The sequence below is a fragment of the Dermacentor albipictus genome, unplaced genomic scaffold, assembly GCF_038994185.2.
Source record: "Dermacentor albipictus isolate Rhodes 1998 colony unplaced genomic scaffold, USDA_Dalb.pri_finalv2 scaffold_51, whole genome shotgun sequence".
NCBI lineage: Eukaryota > Metazoa > Arthropoda > Arachnida > Ixodida > Ixodidae > Dermacentor > Dermacentor albipictus.
The window spans coordinates 579727-593904 of NW_027225605.1; the positions used below are offsets into that span (position 1 = coordinate 579727).

Genomic DNA, 14178 nt, shown 5'->3' on the forward strand with positions numbered 1-14178 from the left:
CTTGCATCGCTGTTCGTAGCAGAGTGCCGTGACTGATATCGATGAGAGGCTTTGATGTTCCAATTATGCCATATTCCTTGCGTTATGATTCATAGTTCTGGGTGAGCTCCTAAGGCAGTAAGAGGTGAAGGCAATGCGTCTAATAAATGCTACAGCATGAAACATCGTTTGAAACTACCGTTTCAGGCCACCCTTACCTTTTGATGCGACCGTATTCAATCGAAACAAATGCACGTATTACCAAACAGACTGGCAGATGTAAAAAAAATTTTTACTTCTATGTACATGTTCTTGTTCCACCTTCACATCTTTATAACAACAGATAATTGACGAGACGAGTTCTTCATGTTCTGGTAATGCGATAAGACAACCAGTATGAAGTACACCTGCAAGAACCAAGAGTTCGATAAACTTAGTGAAACTGATGTCACAACGCCTCCTAGATCAAGTTCCTCTGGCAAAGATTTTCAGAAACTACAATAATATATTATGTGCTGGACAAGTGTCATAACGCTTGCGTCATTTCCTTTTATTCAGTTAATATTCTCTAGATAGCATTCTGGCTATCGCATAATGAGCAACGTATGCTTTGGTTGAAAACATTCGTTTGCTATTTCGTCAGAGCTATGCCTACCTTTCCCTAGTTAGGATGAGTTTTCAAACTTGTGAAGCAATGCAATATTTCATGCACATGTGCGCCACTCGGACCCGCAGCCGCAGTAATTGATAAAAAAGACATCTCTTCCCTACCTGTAAGCTGAACAACACCAGAGCAGCTCCCAGCAACGCTATGTCAGTCAGCACCTGAAATGTACATTTCATAGATGTAAGATGATCGCAGAGCAATTCAAACACTCTTACTTTCTATAGCGCATGGTGGTGTATTTTCTTATGGCTATCAGACAGCCGCAAGTTGCTCTTGACGTTCACTAAAAAAAAAAAAGCTCATGTCTTTCAGTTTCGCAATTTTAGTGTGATCTTGACGACGCAACAAACGACGAAGGCAGCATGTTTCCGTGGTGTCCTAAAATAACATGCTATATTTAATTAATGCAACAGTAAATACCTTAGCACCGGCTACGCCGTGTCACTAGGTATCTCCTCAGACCCGACAAATGGCCTAGACAAACACAGTGTCCAGAACGACGCATTGTTTTGATATGATTCAGCCTACGAGAACATCACCTGCTCATCATTGGTCACCACATTGGTTCCCCCTCTTTTCCATGAATAATTTCTAGAACTGTGCTTTTATTTGCATAAGCTAACGAGCGCAAAAATTCACCTTCTGACAACGTGTATGCGCAATATATACCACGCACTTGTGTGTCTCTGTGTGTGTGTCATATAAGAAGCCAACAACACTGATACCAAGGACAACATAAGGGAAATTGCTCGTGCTTATTAAATGAAATAAACAATCATTTCTTTATTTCATTTAATAAACACAAGTAATTATCCCTATCTTGTCCTTCGTATCAGTATTTGTTTGCTTCTTATGATATGATTAACAAAAAATGGGGCCCCTCGGTTAAACCCCTTTCTTCTTTGTGTGTGTGTGTGTGTGACCACCGGTTGGAAGACAGCCTACTGTGTACGTTTTTGTCCTCTTATGAATGTAATTTCTGCGCTGGTTAGCTCAAAATGGATACGCAATTCAAACTCGCGCCCATTTCCGCATTCCAGTAAAGCTCTTATTAATATTTAATAGGGTCTTTTGGCCCATTCAGTATTCATGTTATCTTTTATGTATTGATTAGTTGATTCAGCGCTGTATTTCTGCCATTTTTTTATACGGGACTTATATTTTGATGAAAAAGCTAAACGCAGATATTCTCTGCCTGATTATGGCCCTGTCATTTATGCAATGCTCGAAAGGATAAGTCGAGTCTCGTGTAAAAATCGATGAACACAGAATTATAAAAAAGAGCAAGCAACAAGTAAACAAAGCGAACTTCGTATTAAGTTAGGTTTACAGATATGTACAACACATCCTTCTGATTAAATCACCGTTTTCATTCATGCAGTGGAGTAGGTCAGGAGGTGCTACGTCATTGGCTGTTATTTTTATAGGTTCACTGAAAGTAATCTGTTTTTTTTTAATGTGGAGAAAGATATTGCAGCAATTTAGATGGACAAGTGGCACTGTGCAAGATATTCATATTATGAATACAGCTGATGCAATGTTCTTTACCTACAGTATGCAAATTTCATATGTTCGAGGCGGGCTAATAACATAGCGAATTATTCACAGTCAAGAAAACCATTCTCTCGCAGAATTCTCTTATAAGATCGTTGCACTCTAATATCAACCAAAAAACATAAATTAGAAATCCAATCGTATTTCCAATAATTTTTTTCTATAATTGGTAGCGCCAAATCTGTGCACATATGTTAAAAAAAACTGATCATCAATAGACGGGTGTGTTTTACCCCTATAAGTAGGTAAATTTCCTTTTTTATTTATTTCTACCAGCTTGTTTTACAGGCCCTAGGCAGGAGTGGGATATACATAAATGGGTTAACAAGCTAGTAACATGTGAAACGCAAGAAAGAAAAAAAAGAAACAAAGGTGTAAACAAACAAAGCGTCATCTCGTTACAATGCAAAAAAGAAGAAACAACAATAATAACGAATAAAGAAAGGAAGGAAGATACCAAAGAATTCTGCAATACAGCACATGTTTACACAATGGCTTATACCCACAAAAATAAGGGTTCGCTTAATATACATGATTTATATCACATAGTACATGGAATAGGACAGATATATATTGATATGGATTCCTATATACTATTGACATGCTTGCACGTACATGAATGTCTTCTTAATAATTTACGTTAATTTAAGAACAACTTTTATGAAACACCACCATTCTCGCGAGTCTCTTTCTCTCGGGAAAATGCCTGTCACCAACAATGAAACCGGACATAGCCGGTACACTTCACCGGTACACCGGTGCACCGGTAAACCGGTACACTTCAGAGTTGAGCGACTATTCTGATAGCTTCGACTGTATTGTCATCGCTTTGGCCTGCTGTATTATATTTTTCCATAGTTGAGGCTACAGAGTATCTCCAGTTTGTTTCCACTTAAGAGAAAAAAATAACTTTCTTTGGGGCTTGCACTCTCTATATATTGGTCGCCCTCGCTGTCGAGCTCATTGTCATTACTCTGTGTTTGGAGGCCAATTTTGTGGAAATGCATGGACCTGTAGATCTTAGTTCTGACATAGCGCTGTTGCCTTATAAATGTCCATGCACCGGCAGCCAACGCATCTACGCATTACTCTGATGCCCGCTATGCCATCCGTTACCACATGGTTGTTGGCCTATATTTCGTAATCATCATCAGCCTATTTTATCTCCACTGCAGGACGAAGGCCTCTTCCTGCGTTCTCTAATTACCCCTGTCCTACGCCAACCAATTGCAACAAGCGCTTGCGAATTTCTTAATTTCACCTCCCCATTTAGTAATTTGCCATGCTCGACTGCTTTCCTTCCCTTCGTAACCATTTTGTAACCGTAATGGTCCAACTGTTACCTAATCTGCACATTACATGACCTTCCCAGCTCAATTTTTTTTCACTTGATGTCAATAACAATATCAGCTATACCCGTTTGCTCTTAGATCCAAATCACTCTCTTTCTGTCTCTTAACGTTATGCCTAAAATTTTTCGTTCCATCGCTCTTTTCGCAGTCCTTAACTTCTTCGCATGCTTCTTTGTCAGTCACCAAATCTCTGCCCCATATGTTAGCGCCAGTGAAATGCACTGATTGTACACCCTCCTTTTCAATGATAATCGTAAGCTTCCAGTCAGGAGCTGAGAATGTGTGCCGTATGCCATCCAAACCATTTTTATTTTTCTGTGAGTTTCCTTCTCGTAATCAGGGTTTCGTGTGAATAAAGGACCTAGATAAGCGTACTTCTTCAAAGACTCTAGAGGCTGACTGGCGATCCTGAACTCTTGTTTCCTTGCCCGGTTATTGATTATTATCTTTGTCTTCTGCGTATTACTCTTCAACCCCACTCTTACTCTATCTCTGTTAAGGTCTTCCATCATTTGTTGTGACTCATCTGCAGTGTTGCTGAACAAAAAAATGTCATCCGCAAACCGAAGGTTGCTGAGATATTTGCCACCAACCCTTACTCCTAAGCATTCCCAGTTTAATACCTTCAGTACTTCGAAGCATACAGTAATTAACATTGGAGAAATTGTGTCTTCTTGTCTGACCCCTTTTCTTTATAGGTACCTTTCTACTTTTCTTGTGTAGAATTAAGGTGGCTGTGGAATCTCTGTATATATATTCCAAGATATTTATGTAGGTGCTCTCTGCTCATTTACTACATAATGCCTCTATGACTGCTGGTGTCCCTACTGAATCAAATGCCTTTTCGTAATCTATGAAAGCCATATATAGATGTTCATTGTAGTCTGCAGATTCCTCAATTATATGACTAATGACATGGATGTAAGCCATTGTAGAGTATCCCTTCCTGAAGCCAGCCTGTTCCCTTGGTTGACTAAAGTTCAGTGTTGTCCTTATTTTATTGCAAATTGTCTTCGTGAATATTTTTCATGGTACTGGGAGTGTGTTAATGCGCCGATAATTTTTCAATTGTTTACCGTCTGCATTTTTGTGGATTAGTATAATATTTGCATTGTTCCAGTTTTCCGGGACCCTTGAAGTTTATAGACACTTCGTACCCGCCAGTTTTTCAAGCATTATGTCACCTACATATTTCATTAAATCGACTGTGCCACTCTTCCTCGTTTCATGTCTGGCAAGGTCTTTCTGACCTCATCACTTGTTATAGGAGAAGATTACTGCTTCGAATTTAGGTATCCTGATTTCTCTGGGTAGTTTAGAGGTCAGTAGAGAAATATTCGCTGCTTTTACTATACCTTCGAAATCACTGACGCTATTGCCCTGCTCGTCTTCCAGTGTATACATCTCGGTTTGTCCCATGCCATGTTTCCTCCTCACTGATTTCAGACTGCGTTCATTTTTACGACTTCTTCAGTCTTTCTCGCGTTCTAACTTCGAATATCCATTATTTTCGCTTTGTTGATCAGTTTTAACAGTTCACCGAATTCTATCTAGTCTCTTGAGTTTATTAGATTTAGTCTTTATTACGTCCGTTGTTACTTTGGAGAGCTTGTCTACTGGTTGCCTTGGTGCCTTGCCTCCCACTACAATTGCTGCTGCTGGAGGCAGCCTAGTTGAGGTTTGATTCGTTACCACTATGTCATCTTCATCTCTCTGTTCTAAGGTTGCATATTAGTTTCCAAGTAGAAGTCTTAATTCTGTTTCATTCATTTATTTCATTTATTCTAACCTTAAAGGCCCGGAGGCAATACATAAGGGAGGGATTTAATCCTTGTAACAATGTTAGAAGAAATGTACAGAACAGTAAAGAAACAACAATAAACAAATACAAGCCAGGAACAATTGCGAAAAAAAAGGAACATCGTGTTATAGTAAGGGTAAGTGGGATCCGTAATTAAGCAGTGTGGTTATTTAACATTTCGCGGTACGTTTTATGGTCAGTGCATGACACGATATCTTCTGGGGGATGGTGCCAATGGGTTATAGCGTCGGTGAAGAATGAAGTGTTCATGGCAGGTGATCGGGTGTTAATGTTTGCTATGGGATGTGTCTGCTTTTAGCCTTACTGCTTCTAGGTTGGCGTCTTTCTTTCAGATTCAGATTCAGATTTATTGGTTCCAAAACAGAAGTAATTACATGACGAAATATACAGACGAGGGTCCCAAAGTCAAAGAACTGTAGTGGGACCCTCGGTTAATAATAACAACATTGATGGTGATATCAATAGACAGCAAATTAGCGTATTATAAAACATCTACAGATCAAATACATCATTAGACATGTCATTTACAATCAAACAGGAAAAGCACGTTATAAAAGAAAGTCGGAAAAAAGCATGGGTAAAATACAAGAAATGACATGTGAGATAAAAGTCAAAGGTACACCGCCAGATCGTAGTTAAGTTATCGCAGGAAATGATTCTTAAGGTGAGTTTTAAAAATTGCAAGAGAAGTGCAGGATTTTATGGTTGATGGTAATTCATTCCAAAGAGAAATTGCAGCGAAGGAAGATGTTTTTTTGCCGTAATTGGTATGAACCATGGGTAATAAGAAATTGTTGTTAGCCGCAAATCTGGTCATATTTTTATTCTGCAAAAGGTCAGTTGCAATGAACGGAAACGTAAGGTTATTATGAAGCAACCTGTGGAGTAAGACGAGTATGTTAAACTGGAACAAATCAATAATAGGCAAGATATTATACGCTCGAAGTAACAAAGAGGCATTAGATTGCATGGAGCTAGAAGTGATAATGCGTATTGACTGATTTTGGATATGTTGAATTGATGATAAGTCACAAGCGTACGTGTTGCCCCATGAAACAATGCCGTAATTAATGTGACTATGAATGAACGCATAATACAACGCTAGCAGAGCCTCACGAGAAAAAAAAGGGCGAGCTTTGATTAATGCACGTATACCAAACGCAGTCTTGTGCTTGAGATGTTGGAAGTGAGAGCGAAATGTAAGGTTAGGGTCAAGATGTATGCCAAGAAAAGTGACATCGGTGCTAACGGGAATTGAATGAATTCCAAGCTCTACCTCAGGAATAGAAGTTTACTCTTTCTCTCTTCAAACTGAGGTGAATCCTAGCCCGCACGAACGTACGATCACTGCACTTTACTCTACCAAACGCATCCTGCACTATGCCGATATCGGCAGAAAGTATGAAATCAATTTCATTTCTTGTTTCAACGTTAAGGTGTTTCCGGGTCCACTTTCTGTTGCTATGCTTCCTGAAAGAAGTGTTCACTATTCGTAGCTTATTCCTTTCTGTGAATTCTGCTAGCATATCTCCTTTAGCGTTCTTAGAATCGACGCTGTAGTTACCGACTGCTTGTTCACCAGCCTGCTTTGTTTTCCCTTTTGTATTGAAGTCCCCAGTACTACAATACAGTGAGTTTCCACTTTTCTCATCTCAAATTCAACATCGTCATAAAACTGATCAACTTCATGATCATCGTAGCTATATGCTGGAGTGTACGCTTGTACTACCTTTAATCTATACGTTTAATCTCTCATTAAGTTTGGTTACAAGTACTGCTACCCTATGAATAATGCTGCTGAATATTACTGCCCGCTATGTCCATGTAGATTAGCATTCCTACCCTGTATTGCTTCTTATCTGGGAGACTTCTATAGGAGATGACATGGCTGTTAGTCAGCATTGTATAAGCCTTCAGTTCTAATCTCACTAAGGCCAATAATATCCCAAACAATGTCTGTTAGTCCTGCTAAGCTAGCCGCACTCGGCAGAGTTCAGGTGTGTAAGAATCGCCACGGTCAGTTTTCACAAAGTCAGTTTACACTATTGAGGTTATAACTAATACATGAGAAATTTTAGTGTCCTTGCATTATTCAACTAATCCGTTCATGTCCATCTGTGTCAATTCGTACTCGAGGCCGTCAACTTGTGGAAGACTTCGATGCAGCGGCTCAATGCACCAGCTCGGCAATCTTTGATTTCAATCTACTCTGGAGCTTAAACTGGATAATAAATTCAAAGTGGGCGCATCACTTTCTCCTTCTAGCATAGTTATTTTTAATTTATAGTTAGCAAACTTACCTGGTGAGTGTACATGAGATCAACTACCTAGGTTAAATTTCGTGACGAATAATTTATCTCCCAGTTCTCTCCAAGTTTAGTATAAAGGACAACGTGCTTTTGTACCTGATCCTTGATGGCGATGATCGCCCGAAGGCACCATAGGATGATTAGTATAATGCAGCTCGCCGACACCCATACTATCCAAGGAATGAGGTAGTAGCGGCGATTCTGCAAAATAACATCACCATGAAATCGTAGAAAAGCACACACGCAAACTGAGAAATTTGTTCCAAATGGCAGCTTCATCGCTTTGCTTTACACGAGCTGCTCTACCCGGAAGTGCTTGCTTAGCCGAGCACTCAAAGGGAGCAAAATACCGAAGCTTAAATATGTCGCTATTCAATACCGAATAGCACGCACCTCCTGTCTGTGCGTTAGACAGGCCCGCCCACATCTGTCGCACTTCCATCGGTGTGGGCGGAGCTTGTCTATTCGTTGATTCGACAGCTCTTATGCCGTTGTTTGCTCCTAATGAAAGCATTTAAGTGGCGTATTAAAGGAGAAAGATGATGAAGGCAAACGCCCTCCTAGTGCATATTACTCTGCAATGCTTTTGAGAGATTAAAAAATCTGCTAAGCCGAAAGCCTAAAACAGAAAGCCTGGTCATCCTGGACGTAGTTGATGAGTGGCACAGCTCCCTTCACGGCAAGCCCATATCGCGCCACAGATCACGCAAGGTTAACGATTCTGAAGCACGCATCTTCAGGTGGTCGCTGAAGTTGCCGATGTATCTAATATGCTCCAGGTGTGGACATAAGTAGCCAATGTGAATTGATTTAGAGTGAAGCAGTAGTGAATGAAAAATTGAGTGGTGGTTCAGCGGTAAATGCGAGAGAAATGCATTAGCGTTACGTCGCACCGCTTTGAGGTCCAGGTATTAAAGATTTAAACCGCGTTCCCCACAGTAAAAAGTGTTGTTCAAAAACAAACAATCGTCAGATGCACTACATATATGCATACATACGGACGCGTTCGTGAAAGCTTCAGATCTCCAAAACCCTCTCTACTGTTACCACGTGACTGGCTTCGCAAGCTTCACACACATGGACATTTTTTTCATCCTTGACACTCCGTATGCTTACGCATTAATAGGACGTTGCGCTAGTCACCAGCTGTCCAAACTCATCACACAGATCGCCAGATCATGGCCAAGGCTAAGCAACCTGTTGGCGTACGCAGTGGCCTTGTGGGACGCTATTTGAGCCACTAGAAAATTCGGTGTAATGAAAGCCTATCATGCATCAGAGTCCCCATGTGTAGACGTATCCTGCTTGTCTTATTCACCCTCACCCCGATCCCGTCTTTATCTGCTTTCTCCACTTAAATTTTAGTTGGTGGTTGCAGTGATTGAATGATTTACTTTACACAAACCACGCGAGCGGTTATTTCTGCGTGTTATGAGCTCACAGATGGACATCAGGAAGAAGTGTTTCTTGTGAACATTTAATAGAGATCAAGATAATGCGAGCCATACTTCCTCGAGTGCAGCCTAACTTTTGCGGAAAGGGTGGGATATCTCACTGCCTGGTGCGTCGGTCTCGGTGGCAGTGCGGCCTATCTCGTCGTTTTCGCGAGCCTATTTTAGTCATAGTGCAGCCAATCTTACCATCCTCGTGGGCCGATGCCGGTGATAGAGCACTCTAAAATTATGAGCCACAGAGGTGACTAGGCATGTGCCACTGGGTAGGCGCTAGTGCCTTTTAGTTTTCTTTCAGTCTCATATCTGGCCACCAGAAACATTGTATTATTCAATGTAAACAGTACAACGCATAGTCACTTCATAAACGTTCGCTACTCAAGTTAAGTTATAGATACAGCCATTCTCTACAAATCGTGAATATGTTTCACAGATGTTAGCTACGGTTGAATATCCCCAGTTTTTCTAGAAAGTTCACTTCTAACAACTTCATCATGAACAAGTAACGTTTATGTAGCGCACATGCGCCAGACAACGCCAATATATTTAGCGTATAGCGTCATGGAATTCTCTGTGTTTGAACACATGATTATATAGAACATATTAGCCATGTGTGGTGTATTCTTTCTACAATTTAACATTTCTTTAGTGCTGCTGTTTGCAATGGCCAGAGGTCTATTACAGCCAACTCTTTATCGACGCATGCCACCTGATCCACCAGCAGTGAAAACTCCACTTAAGCTCCCGCTTACGCGGCCAAGGACGTGGAGCTTGCCAGCCCGGCAGGCCAGAGGTCTACTTTGACAAGGTCTTCAAGGAAGCGAGTCACTTGGTCCAACAACAGCAGACACTGAGGTTTACTCAGGCTTAGGCAATTTCTCGTCGGATAACAGCTTTGGGTCGGCGAGTAGCCAAAAGGCCAAAAGAAGGCTTATCAAGACGTCATCACCTGGGAGTACACCAAGCCTGCAGGCACATGAGCGCAGGCCCGACACCATCTTCTTCATACCTGTGGACTCTTCCATTAGTTATCGAGAATTACCCATGCAAGCTCTCTCCATTTTCCTTGAGGGAATAGCACCAAACTAAATTAAGGAGGTCCGACGAAACACGCACAATAGTGTCTTGGCTATCGACACGAACCGAGCAAATGTGCTACACAAGCTCTGACAGATAACATAATTCAGGAATATCAAAGTGCGACCGGTTATACCAATGGAAGGAACCTGTAGGCCCTGCGTAATCTACAACATCGATCTGGCAATTGCGAACTCGGACCTGTCCATTCTGATTAAGCCGCCATGTGAAAGAGTGTTCATAGCGCACATAAGCCGTCTTGGGCACAGATACTGCGTGAAGATAGTGTTCAAGGTAGACTATCTTTTCGCATGTCAAAGTCAATCATTTCCGACACTTCGTTCGACCGTTTGTCCCAAAGCCGCTTTCATTTCACAAGTGTTGCATGATTGCACATCTGAGGAGAGCCTGTACAAAATCTAGTGCGCCCACATTGCATGGACTCGCACAGTGCAGACGTGTGCCGCGCAACAAATCTTAGGTGTGACAAGTGTGATGGGTTTCACGAAGCCATATTTAAAGACTGCCTATGTAATAAATATAATTCACTATCCTGAAACAAATGGTTAGTAACACCTCAGCTCATCGACATCGTTAGTGACGGAAGCGTAGAACGCGACGTACACTTCTTGCACAGGTCGTGTTAAAAAGATTAGCTTCAAGTACGAGCACACCCGAGATGCCAAAGGGGCCTTAAAAAGCCATCACTTGTAAGAGACTGGCTGGCGCTCCCAGACACCACCCTTCCAAGGAGCGTGCATGATTGATACCTCCATTGTAGCAAACTTCAGTCGATGATGTGCCAACAATCAACCGCCAAATGATTCCGATGCTGCAGTTCTTATTCAATATTACCGCAGTAGTGTTGGTCAGCGTCGAAACTCCATCTGCTCGAAGGGGACTACAAGTGCTGGACTCGATGAGTTCTGCCCTAGCAACCCTCGCTAACAATGTCCAATCATTCCTTAAGGTCAGAGATGCACCGATTATTCAGTGGTACGCCATAATTGTAAGATCTCGCATTGCTGATATTCGCTAGTTTGTTCATATCAATCGACTTCGAATCATCGTTATCTGCGATCCAAAATTATCCGATGTAGTCACATCATCCAACTACGAGTCAATTACGTCCTCAACCAACAACGAAAGTAGCAAGGTCGTCGTCTTGATCCGTCGTGAGCCTACTTACCTCGTACAACATGTGCAACCTCATGACAACAATCAGTGTGTCCGGCTAACCGTCAAAAATAGAAAGGATGCATTTACATTCATAGGTGCTTACATCAAGCCTGTGTGACATCAAAAGACTAGAAGACATAATAAAAGCGTATTGTGACATAGTAGGACGTTGAAGAAAGCAGCAAAACTGTGAATGACGAAACTGGTGTTTTATTCGCTGAACCTACATCCTCAAAAGCGAGTTAAACTCGAAGAACAACTATAGCGGCAAAAACAGTCGGCGACCGTCGGAAATCTGACCTGCGGGTCCAGCGCGTCGACTTTCATACATGAGTTATCAAAGGTGTTAGAGTAATCGCTGGTGCCCGTGTGTCTTCCAGGAAGCACTACAGAATTGGCGTCACTCATACAGTCAGATGACACAAGCTTCAGTGACAACAGACAATGAATAAAATCATCGATAATGTTCCTGAAACTTCCGATACATGCAGTCACGTCCTGCACTGAGCGATGATGTTTAACACTTGTTACCCAATGAAAAGCGTTCACCCGAAGAAGATTACTAAGTATAACTTGAGGCAAAGCGCAAGAACAAAACACGAGGACAAGAGTAGGAAACGAAGGCACAGCTCTACTAAAAATAGAATTTTTATTGCACGTAGTTACCATATATATATCATCGTACAATAGGCCAACTTCGCAACATATATTTCTTTCCGGCACAATTATCCACTACAGGCCACTACCATGACAGAAACATGATTTATTTTTTGACAGCGACACAGATGGGCAACTTACAGATTTCTCTTGTCCTCGTGTTTTTTTTTTCTTTGCCTCAATTTATGCAGTGCAAACTAGCCCAACAGTCTATTCTCATTAATAAGCACAGGTGTCAATATCCTGGTCCCGGGATTATCACAGTGGACTTTACCGCCCGTCAAGCCATATGCGAAAGCGCAAAGGTCAACGCGGTAGGACGAAGACTCCCTTCATTTGCCTCCAGTCATGGCCTCTTGCTGTTGAATTACGCTAGTCCTAAATTCCTACGAGAGACAGTGTCAAGAAGCTGCCAAGACTTGATCTTTGTATCACGCTGCTTTGCCAAGCGAGTAAAATGGCTTTTGGACATTGATACTCATGGCGGCGATTACATTCCCATTACATGGTTAAGATCGACCGAATGTCTAGAACTCATTCAGCTTACACAATACGAAGAATATGCTTGACTGTGTTCAAAAACCTACCGGAGGGTGCTTGTGAGAAAAGACTGTCCTCTGGGCTGCAAGAAGCTATTAAATAAGTGGCGCAGAATGCTATGTGCATGCTCACGTGCTCACTGAAATACTCGCAATTCGGCGAGGATTTGGAGTGACATCGCACGAATCGTCATCGCGCCGAATGAAGAAAGCGACGCATAAAGTCCATTCACGATCAAAGGACAGCATGGCCCACTCCAAAGACGATGCAACGTTGCATAGATAAACTGGAATCCGAGCGATGGACAAAGCATTGAGCCCTTTGACGCCCTAAACCACTGCCTCAAATATGAAGAACAGTGAGACACCTATGTTCTGTCCCGGAACAATGTTTCCCATTCAAGGCCCTAGCGGTCTTCCAACGCCGACAAGACACGTAGACGTTTAGCGGAAGATTTCTGTGCAATGATTTCAGGCTGGTCAACGTGCACAAGTTCCCTTACTTTCACTACGTTCCAGGCACGCGGAATTCATTCATGGATCTCCCGTACACCCTCAATAGCTCGACGCAGCGCTTCACCTGGCCCAGATGGCATAGCTTACCGCAAATGCGCCACCTCGGTGAACAGGCGCGAAGTGCATTTCTGCACATTTTCAATGGGTCCTGGCGGGATGAAGCTGTTCCTAAAAAATGGCAGACCAGTCTCCTGGTACCACTCTTCAAACCTGAGAAGTCTCCTTTGGGGGTTATTTCAAACCACCCAATCGTGCCGGCTAGTCGCATTGCGAGATTGATGGAACGAAAGATCCTCGCCAGACTTGAATGGTACTTCGAACGCTATGAAGTTTATTCAGACGCCATGACTGGCTTTCGATGTCACCGATGCTCTATTGACAACTTCATCGATTTGGTTACATGCGTTCAGCATCAAAAGGCGCGTAAGCGATTATCTGTCGCATTTTTCTCGGCATCAAAGGAGCACATGACAATATTCTTCATTAGGCTATATTAGAGGCTCTGGAGTTGTTTGTTGGCCTCGGCAGTCGACTGTATCGTTGGGCACTCAATTAGTTACATATTCGGTCTCTATTGGTGAATACCGAAGGCGGCCCAACTTCCCAAAACTAAACGCACCATGGAATACTGCAGGGTGTTGTGTTGAGCCCAACGCTCTTCAACCTTGTGCTCAATGACATGACAGATTGCTTACCAAATACGGTGAAGTTGCCAATCTATGCTGATGACATCTACGTCTGGGCATTTGGTGCAGCGCCTCCTCAAGAGTATGCAAGGCTGCCGAAATTTCCAACATTGATAACGACGTACCTTAGGGAGCAAGGCATCAGGACTTCTCCCGAAAAATATGCATTGGTGGCGTTTAGCCGGAAGGCCAATGATTTCGTACACCATATCCATCGATGGACAAAATATCCATTCTGTGAGAAGACAGGATTTCAGGGATAATCATCGACCGTGACCCCTGTTGGAGTCACCATGTGGCCTAACAAAGAAGCGACTGACAGCCATGTTTCATCTTTTCAAGTTTCTTGGACGAAAACCCTAGAGTACTTCAGTACATTTGATGATGCAA

At 42.2% G+C, this 14178-nt stretch overlaps 1 protein-coding gene across 1 annotated transcript in view; it reads right to left on the bottom strand.

The window, feature by feature from the left end:
• Positions 1 to 249: 249 nt before the first annotated feature.
• Positions 250 to 14178, bottom strand: part of LOC139052990 (uncharacterized) — a 95810-nt gene continuing 81881 nt past the window's right edge. Inside the window, exons 4-6 of the mRNA XM_070530124.1 lie at positions 7780 to 7884; positions 751 to 804; positions 250 to 386 (exon numbers count right to left, since the gene is read on the bottom strand). Coding sequence (XP_070386225.1) covers positions 303 to 386; positions 751 to 804; positions 7780 to 7884 — 243 coding nt within the window. The 3' untranslated portion in view covers positions 250 to 302. The remainder of the gene's footprint in view (positions 387 to 750; positions 805 to 7779; positions 7885 to 14178) is intronic.